The sequence below is a fragment of the Bufo bufo genome, chromosome 1 (assembly GCF_905171765.1).
Source record: "Bufo bufo chromosome 1, aBufBuf1.1, whole genome shotgun sequence".
Taxonomy (NCBI): domain Eukaryota; kingdom Metazoa; phylum Chordata; class Amphibia; order Anura; family Bufonidae; genus Bufo; species Bufo bufo.
Window position 1 is genome coordinate 794,928,660 of NC_053389.1, and position 22,718 is coordinate 794,951,377.

A 22,718-nucleotide genomic window follows, 5' to 3' on the forward strand; every position below is an offset into this window, starting at 1 on the left:
TAAAATCCAACAGTCTCGTTCTTTTTCCACCAAAATCTGGCATTAGAGAACCCAGAGGCCTCGTACTAATTAGATTTTTGGCCATCATCGGGTTCAGTGACAGTAATGTGTATGAGCAGCTGTATATTCAGAGGACATATTGGCGCCTGTATGTGATTGTACGCACAGCCGGCTTCTGCTCAGGTGTGGACGGTCCACCTCAATAGCCTGGTAATCTCTCCGTCTGCTCCTTAATTGTCTGAGCAGACAGTCCCTCCCCACAGGGTGAATGGGTGAGGGCTACAGGAATGAAGACTTATCTCTAGTGTGTTATTGTAACCTCTCCAGATATAATGGGGAAGGTGTGTGAAGAAAGAATCTGGGTAAACAGTCAAGAGAACAAATGTATTAAAATCCCTTCCCCCCATGATCTCTGCTGTATGTCGTATATCAGATGCCTCCTGCAGAAAATCAAGGCTTTTACTGGGTGTTGGATTCATCCTGCACATGGTCCTGCTGCACACATTAATTAGATTCATGGCAGGCAGGAACCCACCTGGATAAAGGACAGTGACTGGAGCTTCTCTTTGCTCTTCCCAGTATGAGAATCTCAGTGTAATAACATTTATTTCTTCTATCCCTGGCAGACTTCAGCAAAGAAGAACAGAAGATGCCACCTCTACTGTGCAAGGTCTCATCATGGAGTTATCAAATATCAAGTGAGGCGTGAACTTTTGGATGCATGTAGTTATACAACAGGAGCCATTTTCAGGGTCAGCAGTTCCAGTCATAAAAGATATGAACACAACTGGTGTAGTTATCATTGCTATATGGCAGAATTATATCAGAAAATAGATTTGCTAGTTGCATTGACAACAATACAATCCCCCTAAATACAAGAATATAACTACTATAATACTGCTCCTATCTACAAGAATATAACTACTATAATACTGCTCCTATGTACAAGAATATAACTACTATAATACTGCCTCCTATGTACAAGAATATAACTACTATAATACTGCTCCTATGTACAAGAATATAACTACTATAATACTGCCTCCTATGTACAAGAATATAACTGCTATAATACTGCTCCTATGTACAAGAATATAACTACTATAATACTGCTCCTATGTACAAGAATATAACTACTATAATACTGCTCCTATGTACAAGAATATAACTACTATAATACTGCTCCTATGTACAAGAATATAACTACTATAATACTGCTCCTATGTACGAGAATATAACTACTATAATACTGCTCCTATGTACAAGAATATAACTACTATAATACTGCTCCTATGTACAAGAATATAACTACTATAATACTGCTCCTATGTACAAGAATATAACTACTATAATACTGCCTCCTATGTACAAGAATATAACTACTATAATACTGCTCCTATGTACAGGAATATAACCACTATAATACTGCTCCTATGTACAAGAATATAACTACTATAATACTGCTCCTATGTACAAGAATATAACTACTATAATACTGCCTCCTATGTACAAGAATATAACTACTATAATACTGCTCCTATGTACAAGAATATAACTACTATAATACTGCCCCCTATGTACAAGAATATAACTACTATAATACTGCTCCAATGTACAAGAATATAACTACTATAATACTGCTCCTATGTACAAGAATATAACTACTATAATACTGCTCCTATGTACAAGAATATAACTACTATAATACTGCTCCTATGTACAAGAATATAACTACTATAATACTGCTCCTATGTACAAGAATATAACTTCTATAATACTGCTCCTATGTACAAGAATATAACTACTATAATACTGCTCCTATGTACAAGGATATAACTACTATAATACTGATCCTATGTACAAGAATATAACTACTATAATACTGCTCCTATGTACAAGAATATAACTACTATAATACTGCCTCCTATGTATAAGAATATAACTACTATAATACTGCCCCTATGTACAAGAATATAACTACTATAATACTGCCTCCTATGTACAAGAATATAACTACTATAATACTGCTCCTATGTACAAGAATATAACTACTATAATACTGCCTCCTATGTACAAGAATATAACTACTATAATACTGCTCCTATGTACAAAAATATAACTACTATAATACTGCTCCTATGTACAGTAATATAACTACTATAATACTGCTCCTATGTACAAGAATATAACTACTATAATACAGCTCCTATGTACAAGAATATAACTACTATAATACTGCTCCTATGTACAAGAATATAACTACTATAATACTGCTCCTATGTACAAGAATATAACTACTATAATACTGCCTCCTATGTACAAGAATATAACTACTATAATACTGCTCCTATGTACAAGTATATAACTACTATAATACTGCTCCTATGTACAAGAATATAACTACTATAATACTGCTCCTATGTACAAGAATATAACTACTATAATACTGCCTCCTATGTACAAGAATATAACTACTATAATACTGCTCCTATGTACAAGAATATAACTACTATAATACTGCCTCCTATGTACAAGAATATAACTACTATAATACTGCTCCTATGTACAAAAATATAACTACTATAATACTGCTCCTATGTACAGTAATATAACTACTATAATACTGCTCCTATGTACAAGAATATAACTACTATAATACAGCTCCTATGTACAAGAATATAACTACTATAATACTGCTCCTATGTACAAGAATATAACTACTATAATACTGCTCCTATGTACAAGAATATAACTACTATAATACTGCCTCCTATGTACAAGAATATAACTACTATAATACTGCTCCTATGTACAAGTATATAACTACTATAATACTGCTCCTATGTACAAGTATATAACTACTATAATACTGCTCCTATGTACAAGAATATAACTACTATAATACTGCTCCTATGTACAAAAATATAACTACTATAATACTGCTCCTATGTACAAAAATATAACTACTATAATACTGCCTCCTATATACAAGAATATAACTACTATAATACTGCTCCTATGTACAAGAATATAACTACTATAATACTGCCTCCTATGTACAAGAATATAACTACTATAATACTGCTCCTATGTACAAAAATATAACTACTATAATACTGCTCCTATGTACAAAAATATAACTACTATAATACTGCCTCCTATATACAAGAATATAACTACTATAATACTGCTCCTATGTACAAGAATATAACTACTATAATACTGCCTCCTATGTACAAGAATATAACTACTATAATACTGCTACTATGTACAAGAATATAACTACTATAATACTGCTCCTATGTACAAGAATATAACTACTATAATACTGCTCCTATGTACAAGAATATAACTACTATAATACTGCCTCCTATGTACAAGAATATAACTACTATAATACTACTCCTATGTACAAGAATATATCTACTATAATACTGCTCCTATGTACAAGAATATAACTACTATAATACTGCTCCTATGTACAAGAATATAACTACTATAATACTGCTCCTATGTACAAGAATATAACTACTATAATATTGCTCCTATGTACAAGAATATAACTACTATAATACTGCTCCTATGTACAAGTATATAACTACTATAATACTGCTCCTATGTACAAGAATATAACTACTATAATACTGCCTCCTATGTACAAGAATATAACTACTATAATACTACCTCCTATGTACAAGAATATAACTACTATAATACTGTCTCCTGTGTACAAGAATATAACTACTATAATACTGCCTCCTATGTACAAGAATATAACTACTATAATACTGCTCCTATGTACAAGAATATAACTACTATAATACTGCTCCTATGTATAAGAATATAACTACTATAATACTGCTCCTATGTACAAGAATATAACTACTATAATACTGCCTCCTATGTACAAGAATATAACTACTATAATACTGCCTCCTATGTATAAGAATATAACTACTATAATACTACTCCTATGTACAAGAATATAACTACTATAATACTGCCTCCTATGTACAAGAATATAACTACTATAATACTGCCTCCTATGTACAAGAATATAACTACTATAATACTACTGCTCCTATGTACAAGAATATAACTACTATAATACTGCTCCTATGTACAGGAATATAACTACTATAATACTGCTCCTATGTACAAGAATATAACTACTATAATACTGCTTCTATGTACAAGAATATAACGACTATAATACTGCTCCTATGTACAAGAATATAACTACTATAATACTGCCTCCTATGTACAAGAATATAACTACTATAATACTGCTCCTATGTACAAGAATATAATTACTATAATACTTCTATGTACAAGAATATACCTACTATAATACTGCCTACTATGTACAAGAATATAACTACTATAATACTGCCTACTATGTACAAGAATATAACTACTATAATACTGCTCCTATGTACAAGAATATAATTACTATAATACTTCTATGTACAAGAATATACCTACTATAATACTGCCTACTATGTACAAGAATATAACTACTATAATACTGCTCCTATGTACAAGAATATAACTACTATAATACTGCTCCTATGTACAAGAATATAACTACTATAATACTGCTCTTATGTACAAGAATATAACTACTATAATACTGCCTACTATGTACAAGAATATAACTACTATAATACTGCTCCTATGTACAAGAATATAACTACTATAATACTGCCTCCTATGTACAAGAATATAACTACTATAATACTGCTCCTATGTACAAGTATATAACTACTATAATACTGCTCCTATGTACAAGTATATAACTACTATAATACTGCTCCTATGTACAAGAATATAACTACTATAATACTGCTCCTATGTACAAAAATATAACTACTATAATACTGCTCCTATGTACAAAAATATAACTACTATAATACTGCCTCCTATATACAAGAATATAACTACTATAATACTGCTCCTATGTACAAGAATATAACTACTATAATACTGCCTCCTATGTACAAGAATATAACTACTATAATACTGCTCCTATGTACAAAAATATAACTACTATAATACTGCTCCTATGTACAAAAATATAACTACTATAATACTGCCTCCTATATACAAGAATATAACTACTATAATACTGCTCCTATGTACAAGAATATAACTACTATAATACTGCCTCCTATGTACAAGAATATAACTACTATAATACTGCTACTATGTACAAGAATATAACTACTATAATACTGCTCCTATGTACAAGAATATAACTACTATAATACTGCTCCTATGTACAAGAATATAACTACTATAATACTGCCTCCTATGTACAAGAATATAACTACTATAATACTACTCCTATGTACAAGAATATATCTACTATAATACTGCTCCTATGTACAAGAATATAACTACTATAATACTGCTCCTATGTACAAGAATATAACTACTATAATACTGCTCCTATGTACAAGAATATAACTACTATAATATTGCTCCTATGTACAAGAATATAACTACTATAATACTGCTCCTATGTACAAGTATATAACTACTATAATACTGCTCCTATGTACAAGAATATAACTACTATAATACTGCCTCCTATGTACAAGAATATAACTACTATAATACTACCTCCTATGTACAAGAATATAACTACTATAATACTGTCTCCTGTGTACAAGAATATAACTACTATAATACTGCCTCCTATGTACAAGAATATAACTACTATAATACTGCTCCTATGTACAAGAATATAACTACTATAATACTGCTCCTATGTATAAGAATATAACTACTATAATACTGCTCCTATGTACAAGAATATAACTACTATAATACTGCCTCCTATGTACAAGAATATAACTACTATAATACTGCCTCCTATGTATAAGAATATAACTACTATAATACTACTCCTATGTACAAGAATATAACTACTATAATACTGCCTCCTATGTACAAGAATATAACTACTATAATACTGCCTCCTATGTACAAGAATATAACTACTATAATACTACTGCTCCTATGTACAAGAATATAACTACTATAATACTGCTCCTATGTACAGGAATATAACTACTATAATACTGCTCCTATGTACAAGAATATAACTACTATAATACTGCTTCTATGTACAAGAATATAACGACTATAATACTGCTCCTATGTACAAGAATATAACTACTATAATACTGCCTCCTATGTACAAGAATATAACTACTATAATACTGCTCCTATGTACAAGAATATAATTACTATAATACTTCTATGTACAAGAATATACCTACTATAATACTGCCTACTATGTACAAGAATATAACTACTATAATACTGCCTACTATGTACAAGAATATAACTACTATAATACTGCTCCTATGTACAAGAATATAATTACTATAATACTTCTATGTACAAGAATATACCTACTATAATACTGCCTACTATGTACAAGAATATAACTACTATAATACTGCTCCTATGTACAAGAATATAACTACTATAATACTGCTCCTATGTACAAGAATATAACTACTATAATACTGCTCTTATGTACAAGAATATAACTACTATAATACTGCCTACTATGTACAAGAATATAACTACTATAATACTGCTCCTATGTACAAGAATATAACTACTATAATACTGCCTCCTATGTACAAGAATATAACTACTATAATACTGCTCCTATGTACAAGAATATAACTACTATAATACTGTCTCCTATGTACAAGAATATAACTACTATAATACTGCTCCTATATACAAGAATATAACTACTATAATACTGCTCCTATGTACAAGAATATAACTACTATAATACTGCTCCTATGTACAGGAATATAACTACTATAATACTGCTCCTATGTACAAGAATATAACTACTATAATACTGCCTCCTATGTACAGGAATATAACTACTATAATACTGCTCCTATGTACAAGAATATAACTACTATAATACTGCTCCTATATACAAGAATATAACTACTATAATACTGCCTCCTATGTACAAGAATATAACTACTATAATACTGCTCCTATGTACAGGAATATAACTACTATAATACTGCTCCTATGTACAAGAATATAACTACTATAATACTGCTCCTATGTACAGGAATATAACTACTATAATACTGCCTCCTATGTACAAGAATATAACTACTATAATACTGCCTCCTATGTACAAGAATATAACTACTATAATACTGCTCCTATGTACAAGAATATAACTACTATAATACTGCTCCTATGTACAAGAATATAACTACTATAATACTGCTCCTATGTACAAGAATATAACTACTATAATACTGCCATCTATGTACAAGAATATAACTACTATAATACTGCTCCTATGTACAAGTATATAACTACTATAATACTGCCTCCTATGTACAAGAATATAACTACTATAATACCGCTCCTATGTACAAGAATATAACTACTATAATACTGCCCCTATGTACAAGAATATAACTACTATAATACTGCCTCCTATGTACAAGAATATAACTACTATAATACTGCTCCTATGTACAAGAATATAACTACTATAATACTGCTCCTATGTACAAGAATATAACTACTATAATACTGCCTCCTATGTACAAGAATATAACTACTATAATACTGCCTCCTATGTACAAGAATATAACTACTATAATACTGCCTCCTATGTACAAGAATATAACTACTATAATATTGCTCCTATGTACAAGAATATAACTACTATAATACTGCCTCCTATGTACAAGAATATAACTACTATAATACTGCTCCTATGTACAAGAATATAACTACTATAATACTGCTCCTATGTACAAGAATATAACTACTATAATACTGCCTCCTATGTACAAGAATATAACTACTATAATACTGCCTCCTATGTACAAGAATATAACTACTATAATACTGCTCCTATGTACAAGAATATAACTACTATAATACTGCTCCTAGGTACAAGAATATAACTACTATAATACTGCTCCTATGTACAAGAATATAACTACTATAATACTGCCTCCTATGTACAAGAATATAACTACTATAATACTGTACACAGTCCCTTTATCCTGCTCAAGTACATGGATGTATATAGCATATGATAAGTAATGGCTTCTCTGTGTGTTGCAGTCGTCTCATTATGAGCACGTATCGAGAACTGAGGCAGAAGAGGGTACGGCACACTGCAGGAAGAGGGGCAGTGAGTAGACGGAGGCGCCGTGAGATGTGACACCAGGAACGATGTCATTTGTGTGCATCCATACTGTCTGCTGTTTTCTCTCCACTCGTCTGGTATAGAGTATTAATATTAGTAGGGGCTGGTGACATCACTCTGGAGGCGCTGTATACCTCATGTACGGTATACAATCCATATGGCGGCTTTTTCTCATTTTTATTGTTACATTTCATTATGGATAAAATAATGTTAAAACAGAAGTCGTGATGTATTTATTTCTCACATCTGTCCTGTGCGCAATCTTAGTGCGGAATGAGTGGAGACGCCCTATCATTAAAAGGCCCCTAAGGTGCTAATCAGGTGACCAGAAAACTTTGGCCAGTCACAATGGAATTACAACCACAACAGCCACAAATCAGCATTGTTTTCTAATAATGACGTATCCTATGACGGGAGTCGGACCCCCACCGATCAGCAGTTAGAGGAGGTGCAGCCTCTTCCAAGGCCGGTGACGTCATGTTTGTCAGTCACATGAAATATGTTCAGTTCCATTCAAGTGAATGTGCCTGGACTGTAGTACCAAGCATTGCCACTATACAATGTATGGCGCTGATCTTACTGTACTGTGAGGAAGCCGTGGCCTGCATCACAGATGGCGTGGAGTGAGACTCTGTATTTGTTAGTTTTTTCCCAGGCCACTTGGAAATAGTCCTGTGGGACATTACTATTGGCGGTGGCACTGTGGCTGACATTACTACTGTGGGGGGGGGGGGGATCATTACTGTTGTGGGGGAAATTACTATTGTGGGGGCACTGGGAGACATTACTTCTGGAGGTGGCACTGTGGGGGACTTTACTACTGGGGGAGGGGCACTGTGGGGGACATTACCAATGGGGGGGAGGCACTGTGGCTGACATTACTACTGTGGGGGGGGGGTCATTACTGCTGTGGGGGAAATTACTATTGTGGGGGCACTGGGAGACATTACTTCTGGAGACGGCACTGTGCGGGACATTACCACTGGGGGAGGGGCACTGTGGGGGACATTACTACTGAAGGTGGCACTGTGTGGGAAATTACCACTGGGGAGGGGCACTGGGGGTGACATTACTACTGGCGGTGGCACTGTGGGGGAAATTACTGTTGTGGGGGCCCTGGAGACATTACTGCTGAAGGTGGGGACATTACCACTGGGGGGCACTATGTGGAACATTACTACTGAAGGTGTCACTAAGTGGGACATTACTACTGAAGGTGGGGGACATTGTGTGGGACATTACTCCTGGGGGGACACTGTGTGGGACATTACTACTGGAGGTGGCACTGGGGGACATTACTAAGGAGGTGGCACTGTGTGGGACACTACTACTAGAGGTGGAACATTACTATTTGGAGGGTGCTGTGTGGGACATTGCTACTGGGGTGGGGACTGTGGGGGACATTACTACTGGAGGTGGCACCGTGTGGGACATTACTACTGGAGGTCGCACTGTGTGGGACATTACTACTGGAGGTGACACTGTGTGGGACATTACTACTGGAGGTGACACTGTGGGACATTACTACTGGAGATGACACTGGGACATTACTACTGGAGGTGGGACATTGATACTGGAGGTGACACTGTGTGGGACATTACTACTGGAGGTGACACTGTGGGACATTACTACTGGAGGTGACACTGTGGGACATTACTACTGGAGGTGGGACATTGATACTGGAGGTGACACTATGTGGGACATTACTACTGGAGGTGACACTGTGGGACATTACTACTGGAGGTGGGACATTGATACTGGAGGTGACACTGTGTGGGACATTACTACTGGAGGTGACACTGTGTGGGACATTACTACTGGAGGTGACACTGTGTGGGACATTACTACTGGAGGTGACACTGTGTGGGACATTACTACTGGAGGTGGCACTGTGTGGGGCATTACTGGAGGCACTATGAGTGACTTTTTATTACTAGGGCACTATAAGGGGCATTACTGGAGGCACTGGGGTCATTTTAATACTGGAACACTGTAGGGGGATTTTTTTGTATTGGGGCATTATTACTGGGGGGACAATAGGGGTATTATTGCTGGAGACACTATATGGCAGTTCTGATATTAGGGGACATACCCCAGTATGCAGGCTATACCAGCACACGCCGCTGTTAGACGGTGGGCAGATTTACTAGAATAGTAGATTTGTGTAACGTTACCGCTGCACCAGAGGAGCTGCACATTTTGGCACAAAACTGGACTTAATCCAAACTTTGTGACTTTTGCCGTAGAACGTTCCCCGGATTGTTATCAAACTGAAGCTCTCAGGTGCAGCTGGGACTTGTGGTTCCCCTTGGTATCACTCAGATCATAAATAGTCAAACCCCATGCCAAGTATTAGGATAGAGCTACACCGCCATGTCAGTCGTGCCCTGTCCAAGTATCACAGGGCAGCCATGGAAATGAATGTGGTTGCAGCGCAACTCGCAAGTCTCACAACCGTGACCCCATTGATTTCTATGGCTTCCTTGCCACACTGCGATACTTGGGCGTGGAAGCTGTTGCATGACCAAGGTTGCCGTGTAGCCCTAGCCTTATACCGTGGCCAGGTACATGGGACTAACGGCCATGCTGTGGCCACCATTCACTTTACAGCTTTGCCAAAAAGCACTGTCCCGATTTTCGAGACCAGGGTTTATGTGCAGCCAGTTAAGGATACAGATAACTTACACAGGGAATAACACAACAGGCGGAGTTGCCCTTTAAAAACCACACGACACTCAGTTCAGCAAGGTAAGTGGCTTTTTACTTAAGAACCATGGGTATCACATAACAGGAGTGGGCACTGCCCATCAGGATAATGCTATACATACCCAGTACCCACCCCAACATTAAAAATATAAATAAAATACAGAATAAAATAGAACAAACTATAAATAACAATGTAAAAGTGCAAACTAAAAACCACAAGCCAAGGTCCAGGCTGGTGCCCGGTGCTCAATACATGCCATCTGTGGCCCATCTTCAGTGTCCAGGTGTCATCCTGGTGCTAACTGCCCGCCAGTTTCTCTTTCTACCATCAGGGTGGTACACAGAGGTGTAAATATGCAGGGTGTGCCCGTTGTGGGCACCCCTCCTTCCCAGTGCTGTCCTTTAGGCTGTGGGCAGAGTAGAAGCCGGGTGCCTCCCCATTGTGCTTGCAGAAGGAACACTCTAAAACATTAGGGTGGCAGTCTTGGAATTCAGGTGGCACTGGCAGCTGGGCATCTCCTCTGCCTGGTCATCTTGCTGCTGCCATAGGCTCTTCCTGGCATGGTGGTGGTAAAGTGCTAGGATCTTCCTGGCTGCTGGCACCTGACTGGCTTTGATGGTGGCACTCAGGCCCTCCACGTGCTGAATGCCACTCTGTGCCTTCTTTGCTGTGGAACAGGGGCGCTTTCATGTCTTTTTTTTTAAATACATCATGTACTGCCCCCTCCATCACCGTGTGCCAGTGTAGTGCTATACATACCGACTGCCCACCCCAACCTTATAAATGCCAATAAAGTACAGAATAAAACGGATCAACCTATAAATAACCAACATAAAAGTGCAAACTAAAAACTACAAGCCAAAGTCCAGGCTGGTGCCCAGTGCTCAATACATGCCATCAGTGTCCCGGTGTCATCATGGTGCCAAGTGCCCGCTAGTTTGTCTTTCTGCCATCAAGGTTCCTGGTGGAGGAGTGGTACACAGAGGTGTAAGTGTCCTTGGTCAAAGGGCAGAATCTCCTGGTGTGGGCCTTGTCCCCTGTGGCCCCGCACTGTGGGCACACATAGCTCCTCAGGACCGGGCATGCCACCTTCCCAGTGTTGTCCTTCAGGCTGTGGCCAGTGTAAAAGTTGGGTGCCTCCCCATTGTGCTTGCAGAAGGAGCACTCCAAAACATTAGGGTTCTTCCTTAGGGTGTCAGGGTGGCAATCTTGAAATTCAGGAGCCTTGGGGGGCATTGGCAGCTGGCATCTCCTCTTTACTCCTCTGCCTGGCCAACTTGCTGCTGTCAAAGGCTTTTCCTGGCATGGTGGTGGTAAAGTGCTAGGATCTTCCTGGCTGCTGGCACCTGCTGAGATCTGGCTGGCTTGGATGGTGGCACTCAGGCCCAGGTAGTCCCTCCACATGCTGAATGCCATGCTGTGCCTTCTTTGCTATGGTCTGGCGTCTGTACAGGGGGGGGGGACATTACATGTCTTTTAAATACACCATAAACACCCCCCACCTCCCCCCCCCATGAGTAACCTGATAACTGTTAACCCTACAACTGCCAGGTGCTGTCTCCAATAGACTAGTGGTTTCTGATCATTAAAATTATTACTACATTTTGATATTTAAATTAAATGTTACTATTACACCTATAGTCAGCCCCCACTGCAGTGCCATGTCTGGGCTTCACCTATATTTTGGGCACACACACGAGACGGCGAGAACTTCTTACCTGAAGACGGCGCAGCTACTGTAGGATCTGAGCTGCAGTACCGCAGCGTGGACACGAGGTGGCGGCAGAGCTCTGCTTGCCGTATGGTCTCATAATATTTACATATTTACAGCCGCTGCTGGATACAAAGTTGCTCTTGTTTCTTCCGAAATGCAGACAGCGAGGCGACCGGCCGGGTCAGGGGGAGGTTACACTGCTGGGACTTGTAGTCCCGCCTGGCATGTATTTTACATGGGGTGGAGGAAAGTTTGCCTTTTCCTTTCATCAAACGGGGGATTATTTGTAACCCCCCCCCCCTGTCACCCTAAATTAAATATTGTGGGGTCTCCCAACATTAGCTATTGGTGATCACCAAGAGAACTAGGTGCTATGTCCAGTATGGGGGCTCTTATAGAACAGGGGTCAGCAACCTCCGGCACTCCGGCTGTTGTGAAACTACAACTCCCAGCATGCTCCATTCACTTCTGTGGGTCTTAGAACAGCCAAGCAAGTGTGCATGCTGGGAGTCCTAGTCCACTACACCTGGAGGGCCAGAGGTCGCTGATCCCTGTTATAGAAAGACACACTCTCACCTTCTGTCTCTCTTTCTCCCTGTCTCTACCCCCTCCCATCTATCTCTCCCCCTCTTTCTCTCCCTGTCTTTCTCTTTGTCTCCCCCCCCCCCCCCCCCCCTCTCTCTGTCTCTCTCCCTCCCTCTTTCCCTGTCTGTCTCTCCCTGTCTGTCTGTCTGTCTCTCTCTCCCTCTCTCTTTCTCCCCCCCCCTCCTCTCTCCCTCTCCCTGTCTCCCCCTCTCTCTCTCTCTGTCTCTCTCTTTCTCCCTCCCTGTCTCCCCCCTCTCTCTTTCTCCCCCACCCCCCTCTCCCTGTCTCTCTCTTTCTCCCTCCCTGTCTCCCCCCTCTCTCTTTCTCCCCCACCCCCCTCTCCCTGTCTCTCTCTCTCCCTCCCTGTCTCCCCCTCTCTCTTTCTCCCTGTCTCCCCCCTCTCTCTGTCTCTCTCTTTCTCCCTCCCTGTCTCCCCCCTCTCTCTGTCTCTCTCTTTCTCTCCCTGTCTCTCTCTCTTTTCCCCCCCCCCTCCTCTCTCTCCCTGTCTCTCTCTTTCTCCCCCCTCCTCCCTCTCTCTCTCTCCCCCCCCCCCCCCCTCTGTCTCTCTTTCTCCCTGTCTCTCTCTCTTTCTCCCTGTCCCCCCCCCCCCCTCTCTCCCTCTCTCTCTCTCTCTGTCTCTCTTTCTCCCCCCCCCCCCCTCTCTCTCCCTGTCTCTCTCTCTTCCCCCCCCCCTCTCTCTCTCTCTCTCTCCCCCTCTGGTCTCTCTCTGGTCTCTCTCTCATTATTATACCTACAGGACATAGCCAGGTTGGAATTTGGGCATCTGCCATTGTGCCCCCTACTCCAGTGTGAAGCAGTGCTGGACATGTTGGCAGTGTGGCAGGATCCTCCAGGGGACATGTCCCCCATTACCCAGGGTCTACATACAAGGTACTTTCTCTGGTATATTGTATTGTATTCTGGGTTCAGAAGGGGGCGCTATTGCTCTGTAATGTGGCCTTTTGGTAAGTACATAGGCATTATCAGATGGCTCTCACCAGCTCTCAGCCCCTAAGTCTAGAGGACCTGCTAATATAAGGATGGGGTTTCATACACTCCCTCCTGCCTTTTGTTTGTTGCCACCACTTACCAGCCGAGAGGAGCCAGTGGTCATCTGCAGAGAATAAGCTGCTGCAGAGAATAAGAACCATCTCGCTAGCGCCACCTTCTGGAAGTGGTGACAAGCCTTGGAACATGACAAGGGAAAATAGCCAAGCCTTATATCCATCTGCAGACAGCTGTTTTGGGGGTGTTCGTCCCTCATCAGTACATGGTGGACACGGGCTGGCTGAGTGCGATGTCTTACGAGGAGGTAGCGTCCCTCCTTCAGGAGACCAGCTGTGTATGGAGACTTCAGAGGCAACGTTCTATGGGAAAGTAATACGCAAAGAAGTATCTCCAGCTGTCTGCAGATGGACACAGGGTTTGGCTACTTTCCCTTGTCTTCCAAGGCTTGTTAAGAAGTTGGACTCTGAGAAGGCTCTCTTCTTCTGGAAGATACCTCTTTGCTTATTATTTTCCCACAGAGCATTGCCAGTAAATCTCCGGCTGAGTATTCCAGGAGTAGAATATTGATGATCTGCCCGGATTGGTGGAGGACCCCCGCCGATCAGCAGTATGAAGAGGCCACGGCACTCTGGTGGGTGCTGCAGGCTTTTCGCATTCATCGGTCACGTGGCCTAGGTGCAGCTCAGTCCCAGTCAGGGCTGCAATACCAAGCACAGCCACTATACAATGTATGGCGCTGTGAGCTTCAAGGAGACCACACTGGCCTCGTCAAACAGCTGATCAGCGGTGGTGCCAGGAGTCGGACCCCCACCTATCCTGAGGATAGCCAGAAAATAAGTTTTTTAACCAATTTCGTTTGCATGGGACCGCCTCCTGATGTCTCCTCCTCCCAGGTGATATCTATCAATTTGGGGTTAGCTCAGGATATATCTAGAGGTGCTCCCATTTCATGTTCATGTTTGCCATGAGGAAGGACCCACATATTTGAGAGGTCTGAAACGCGTAGATATACTTGTTGTACGGAGATTTTAGACGCTGGAATAAAGCTAATACTACTTCACCTGAACTGAGCTGGATTACTTCTTCTTATTTTGCCAGAAAATAAGTGTTACTAAACCTCGATTACTCCCAGGAACTAATGCTAAACCATTTTATCACCAGGAGTGACTCCTAAACCAGTTGGTCACCAGAAATGACTGGTACGCTACTGGATCACCAGGAAATGACATTATAGCACTTGATCACTAGGGATGGACACAAAACTGATAGATCATTAGGGATAGGGGTGAACGCTGAGGAGCCGGATCATAGAGAAGGAAACAAGATCGTGACTAGACGCTAAACCACCAGATCACTGATGAGATGGAAGCTCTGGATCACCAAGGTCTGGTTGGCAAAAGGTGATGGTGAACTGGATCAGCAACGATGGATGGTGAATGGTGGCTCAGGTCAGAAAGTTCTGGAGAACCTGACAATCTTCTTGGTGGATTTCTCCTAATATATCTACAGTATATAAATAGAAGAAAAAGACTCATTGTGACGCAGTAATACAAAAGTGGAAGAACAGCACAACCGCACCTTTAGACCTCATGGTGACGCAGTATGATTCTGGCCCAGTAGGAGCATCTGGTGAAATTGTCTTCACCTTATTAATCCTAATCTTCTTCATGCAAATCAGAGCCCTGTACCAGAAGGATGACATCAGCCGTGGATAAGTAGAAGCGTGTTTCGGCACAACCTATGCAGCACATTGCCGTGTCTTGTGCGTCGTCGTAAATTAAGGTCATTGGCTGTGGTGTTTCTGTAAGTGGTGAAGGCCATTGCATAGTTGACTCTTCTGGAGGACTCACTGCTGTAGGGAGGTACGCTGCTGCCCCTGTAAAAAATATTCACACCCCATTCAACATTTTTAGAGTCAATTGTAAAATAAGTAAACCCTGACCAGGTTCCTGGGTGGCCTAAGAAAAGAAGCCTTCAGAGGCTGCAGAAGATGTTGGGGTCCTCAGAATCTGCATCACATACATAAGTGTGACTGGTGGGGTGTCTCCTAGACTTTGGACCTTGCAGTTTTCCTTTTCTTGGTAGTTCTCTTGCAGACCGCAGGAGGTTTTCCTGTATTTTTCTGCATGCATTTGATTCCTTACCTTCATAAGTTCTCTAGCCCCTCACCTCAGTCTGATGCGACCACCAGAATTCTTGAAGCAACATCTCAGGGCGTCTTGTCTGTCTGCGCTCTGAGAGCTAGTGCCTGGATGTGCCTCACCTCTGGTCACCAAGAGCTTTCCTAAGAGACCGGATGACAACCTCAACCATGGAGAAGATTAACAGTTGCCTTGGTTTTAGCTATTTTGGCTGTTTTTGAATCTCCTCCACATGTAGGTGTGGTCAGATGTCAGTGGGGAGTGGCCTAAAACACAATAGTGAGGCGTAGTACACTGTGGGTGGAACCTAGTGAGCTGAAATAGCCATTTTTGGCACGCTGTAAGGAAGCCGCAGATTTTTCCGATTGTTTACTTTGGCTCTTGTAATTGGCTTGAACCATTAATCAGAAATAGGAAATGCAGACGTCAGGAGAATATCAGTGCAGGGAGTGTCAGGGCCGCAGCGAGAGCCGCAATCAGTCATCTCACAGCGGCACTGACCACCGCTACGTCTACCCCGCAACCACCTCAACAGTCATCCCCATCACTGCATATGTACCCCATCGGGGTCTGTCTGTCTATCGATCTATCCACAGTATCTATCTATGACTTTTTATTTTTGGATTATTTGGACTATAGTCTCAGTCCTTTAGGCTTGCACCTCTGTTATTTTCTCTGTTACTTCGTTCTGGTGTTCTGTCAGAAAACCTTACCTCGTCAGATTGCGCCTCCACGCAAGCGCAGTACCACGGCACGGCACCTCCGCGCAAGCGCAGTACCAGGGCATGGGTAAGGCAAAATTACAGTGAGCGTTGACTCATGGATGCGCGTGCGCTCTCAGGGGTAAGGAGATCTGACAGTCTTTTAACTTGTTAAATCTCCTTACCCTCACACTGCGCACGCGCGGATTGTAAAATCTCCTTACCCTCACTACACGGCGCGCTTCGGAATTCATTGCTGGCTGGCTTCGATCAGGATCAGGTCGGCAGCAATGCCCCCCAATATGATGCACCCCCTCCCCCCGGATGGCTGATAGTGCTGGGAGCATGGAGAGACCGACCTGATCCTGATCGAAGCCAGACAGCAATGAATCTGAAGCGCTCTGCGTAGTGAGGGTAAGGAGATTTTACAATCCGCGCGTGCGCAGTGTGAGGGTAAGAAGACAAAAAAACGTCAGATCTCCTCACCCCTGAGAGTGCACGTGGGGTTGGGCGCACGGGCAGTGTCCGTGCGCGCGTCCATGAGTCAACGCTCACTGTAATTTTGTCTTACCCATGCCCTGGTACTGCGCTTGCGCGGAGGCGCACACCCCTGGAAGTCATGTGGGGTAAGGGAATCTGACGAGGTAAGGTTTTCTGACAGAACACCGGTGCAGCCGTTTTTAAATTTCTATCTATCTATCCATCTATCTATCTCTAAATATATATATAGTCAGTACAGACAGAAGTACTTGTTAAATAACTTTATTATAAAAATATTCCGGTTACTAAAGAAGGGGGTATAAATATATATATATATGTGTGTCCCCACCCAGGGTGTGAGTCATCGGATGCCAGATTCTTCAGCAGTGAGTCAGCAGCACCAGTGCCAGTGAACAGCCCTCTGCCTGCCCAGAACAGTCTGCAGCTGAGGCCTAGCGCTGAGGCGTGACATAAGATGCTCTATACAGCGCCAGTGAGTGGTACTAATACTGAATGCACTGTATGCCAAATGTGCATTATCTATACAGAGGATCTTCAGATGTGGTATACACTGTAATTATATATGTACAGCTGGTATAAGTTATACATCTTCTTGTATATAGTGATATGGAGCATGCTGGTATAACCTGGGCATCTCCTGTATATAATTATATATGTACAGCTGGTATAAGTTATACATCTTCTTGTACATAGTAATATGGACCATGCTGGTATAACCTGGGTATCTCCTGTATATAATTATATATGTACAGCTGGTATAAATTATACATCTTCCTGTATATAGTGATATGAAGCATGCTGGTATAACCTGGGCATCTCCTGTATATAAATATATATGTACAGCCGGTATAAGTTATACATCTTCTTGTATATATTGATATGGACCATGCTGGTATAACCTGGGTATCTCCTGTATATAATTATATATGTACAGCTGGTATAAGTTATACATCTTCCTGTATATAGTGATATGGACCATGCTGGTATAACCTGGGCATCTCCTGTATATAATTATATATGTACAGCTGGTATAAGTTATACATCTTCCTCTATATAGTGATATGGAGCATGCTGGTATAACCTGGGCATCTCCTGTATATAATTATATATGTACAGCTGGTATAAGTTATACATCTTCTTGTATATAGTGATATGGACCATGCTGGTATAACCTGGGTATCTCCTGTATATAATTATATATGTACAGCTGGTATAAGTTATACATCTTCTTGTATATAGTGATATGGACCATGCTGGTATAACCTGGGCATCTCCTGTATATAATTATATATGTACAGCTGGTATAAGTTATACATCTTCTTGTATATAGTGATATGGACCATGCTGGTATAACCCGGGTATCTCCTGTATATAATTATATATGTACAGCTGGTATAAGTTATACATCTTCTTGTATATAGTGATATGGACCATGCTGGTATAACCTGGGCATCTCCTGTATATAATTATATATGTACAGCAGGTATAAGTTATACTTCTTCTTGTATATAGTGATATGGAGCATGCTGGTATAACCTGGGCATCTCCTGTATATAATTATATATGTACAGCTGGTATAAGTTATACTTCTTCTTGTATACAGTGATATGGAGCATGCTGGTATAACCTGGGCATCTCCTGTATATAATTATATATGTACAGCTGGTATAAGTTATACTTCTTCTTGTATACAGTGATATGGACTATGCTGGTATAACCTGGGCATCTCCTGTATATAATTATATATGTACAGCTGGTATAAGTTATACATCTTCTTGTATAAAGTGATATGGACCATGCTGGTATAACCTGGGCATCTCCTGTATATAATTATATATGTACAGCTGGTATAAGTTATACATCTTCTTGTATATAGTGATATGGAGCATGCTGGTATAACCTGGGCATCTCCTGTATATAATTATGTATGTACAGCTGGTATAAGTCATATATCTTCTTGTATATAGTGATATGGACCATGCTGGTATAACCTGGGTATCTCCTGTATATAATTATATATGTACAGCTGGTATAAGTTATACATCTTCTTGTATAAAGTGATATGGACCATGCTGGTATAACCTGGGCATCTCCTGTATATAATTATATATGTACAGCCGGTATAAGTTATACATCTTCTTGTATATAGTAATATGGAGCATGCTGGTATAACCTGGGCATCTCCTGTATATAATTATATATGTACAGCTGGTATAAGTTATACTTCTTCTTGTATATAGTGATATGGGCCATGCTGGTATAACCTGGGCATCTCCTGTATATAATTATGTATGTACAGCTGGTATAAGTCATATATCTTCTTGTATATAGTGATATGGAGCATGCTGGTATAACCTGGGTATCTCCTGTATATAATTATATATGTACAGCTGGTACAAGTTATACATCTTCTTGTATATAGTGATATGGACCATGCTGGTATAACCTGGGCATCTCCTGTATATAATTATATATGTACAGCTGGTATAAGTTATACATCTTCCTGTATATAGTGATATGGACCATGCTGGTATAACATGGGTATCTCCTGTATATAATTATATATGTACAGCTGGTATTAGTTATACATCTTTCTGTATATAGTGATATGGAGCATGCTGGTATAACCTGGGCATCTCCTGTATATAATTATATATGTACAGCTGGTATAAGTTATACATCTTCTTGTATATAGTGATATGGACCATGCTGGTATAACCTGGGCATCTCCTGTTCATAAATATATATGTACAGCTGGTATAAGTTATACATCTTCTTGTATATAGTGATATGGACCATGCTGGTATAACCTGGGTATCTCCTGTATATAATTATATATGTACAGCAGGTATAAGTTATACATCTTCTTGTATATAGTGATATGGACCATGCTGGTATAACCTGGGCATCTCCTGTATATAATTATATATGTACAGCTGGTATAAGTTATACATCTTCTTGTATATAGTGATATGGAGCATGCTGGTATAACCTGGGCATCTCCTGTTCATAAATATATATGTACAGCTGGTATAAGTTATACATCTTCTTGTATAAAGTGATATGGACCATGCTGGTATAACCTGGGCATCTCCTGTATATAATTATATATGTACAGCTGGTATAAGTTATACATCTTCTTGTATATAGTGATATGGACCATGCTGGTATAACCTGGGCATCTCCTGTATATAATTATATATGTACAGCTGGTATAAGTTATACATCTTCTTGTATATAGTGATATGGACCATGCTGGTATAACCTGGGCATCTCCTGTATATAATTATATATGTACAGCTGGTATAAGTTATACATCTTCCTGTATATAGTGATATGGACCATGCTGGTATAACCTGGGTATCTCCTGTATATAATTATATATGTACAGCTGGTATAAGTTATACATCTTCTTGTATATAGTGATATGGACCATGCTGGTATAACCTGGGTATCTCCTGTATACAATTATATATGTACAGCTGGTATAAGTTATACTTCTTCTTGTATATAGTGATATGGACCATGCTGGTATAACCTGGGTATCTCCTGTATATAATTATATATGTACAGCTGGTATAAGTTATACATCTTCTTGTATACAGTGATATGGAGCATGCTGGTATAACCTGGGTATCTCCTGTATATAATTATATATGTACAGCTGGTATAAGTTATACATCTTCTTGTATATAGTGATATGGACCATGCTGGTATAACCTGGGCATCTCCTGTATGTAATTATATATGTACAGCTGGTATAAGTTATACATCTTCTTGTATATAGTGATATGGACCATGCTGGTATAACCTGGGCATCTCCTGTATATAATTATATATGTACAGCTGGTATAAGTTATACATCTTCCTGTATATAGTAATATGGACCATGCTGGTATAACCTGGGCATCTCCTGTATATAATTATATATGTACAGCTGGTATAAGTTATACATCTTCTTGTGTATAGTGATATGGAGCATGCTGGTATAACCTGGGCATCTCCTGTATATAATTACATATGTACAGCTGGTATAAGTTATACATCTTCTTGTATATAGTGATATGGAGCATGCTGGTATAACCTGGGTATCTCCTATATATAATTATATATGTACAGCTGGTATAAGTTATACATCTTCTTGTATAAAGTGATATGGAGCATGCTGGTATAACCTGGGCATCTCCTGTATATAATTATATATGTACAGCTGGTATAAGTTATACATCTTCTTGTACATAGTAATATGGACCATGCTGGTATAACCTGGGTATCTCCTGTATATAATTATATATGTACAGCTGGTATAAGTTATACATCTTCCTGTATATAGTGATATGAAGCATGCTGGTATAACCTGGGCATCTCCTGTATATAATTATATATGTACAGCCGGTATAAGTTATACATCTTCTTGTATATATTGATATGGACCATGCTGGTATAACCTGGGCATCTCCTGTATATAATTATATATGTACAGCTGGTATAAGTTATACATCTTCTTGTATACAGTGATATGGACCATGCTGGTATAACCTGGGCATCTCCTGTATATAATTATATATGTAGAGCTGGTATAAGTTATACATCTTCTTCTATATAGTGATATGGACCATGCTGGTATAACCTGGGCATCTCCTGTATATAATTATATATGTACAGCTGGTATAAGTTATACTTCTTCTTGTATACAGTGATATGGAGCATGCTGGTATAACCTGGGTATCTCCTGTATATAATTATATATGTACAGCTGGTATAAGTTATACATCTTCTTGTATATAGTGATATGGACCATGCTGGTATAACCTGGGCATCTCCTGTATGTAATTATATATGTACAGCTGGTATAAGTTATACATCTTCTTGTATATAGTGATATGGACCATGCTGGTATAACCTGGGCATCTCCTGTATATAATTATATATGTACAGCTGGTATAAGTTATACATCTTCCTGTATATAGTAATATGGACCATGCTGGTATAACCTGGGCATCTCCTGTATATAATTATATATGTACAGCTGGTATAAGTTATACATCTTCTTGTGTATAGTGATATGGAGCATGCTGGTATAACCTGGGCATCTCCTGTATATAATTATATATGTACAGCTGGTATAAGTTAT

The 22,718-nt window shown here is 39.8% G+C and overlaps 1 protein-coding gene across 4 annotated transcripts in view; it reads left to right on the plus strand.

The window, feature by feature from the left end:
- BRME1 (break repair meiotic recombinase recruitment factor 1) overlaps positions 1 to 8,432 on the plus strand; it is a 29,710-nt gene extending 21,278 nt beyond the window's left edge. For 2 of the 4 annotated variants that reach the window (XM_040415839.1, XM_040415841.1), the window contains 2 exons: positions 627 to 698; positions 8,143 to 8,432. In XM_040415839.1, the coding sequence (XP_040271773.1) occupies positions 627 to 698; positions 8,143 to 8,242 (172 nt within the window). In that variant the 3' untranslated portion in view covers positions 8,243 to 8,432. The remainder of the gene's footprint in view (positions 1 to 626; positions 699 to 8,142) is intronic. The other 2 variants (XM_040415840.1, XM_040415843.1) reach the window with 1 other exon arrangement.
- Positions 8,433 to 22,718: the final 14,286 nt, after the last annotated feature.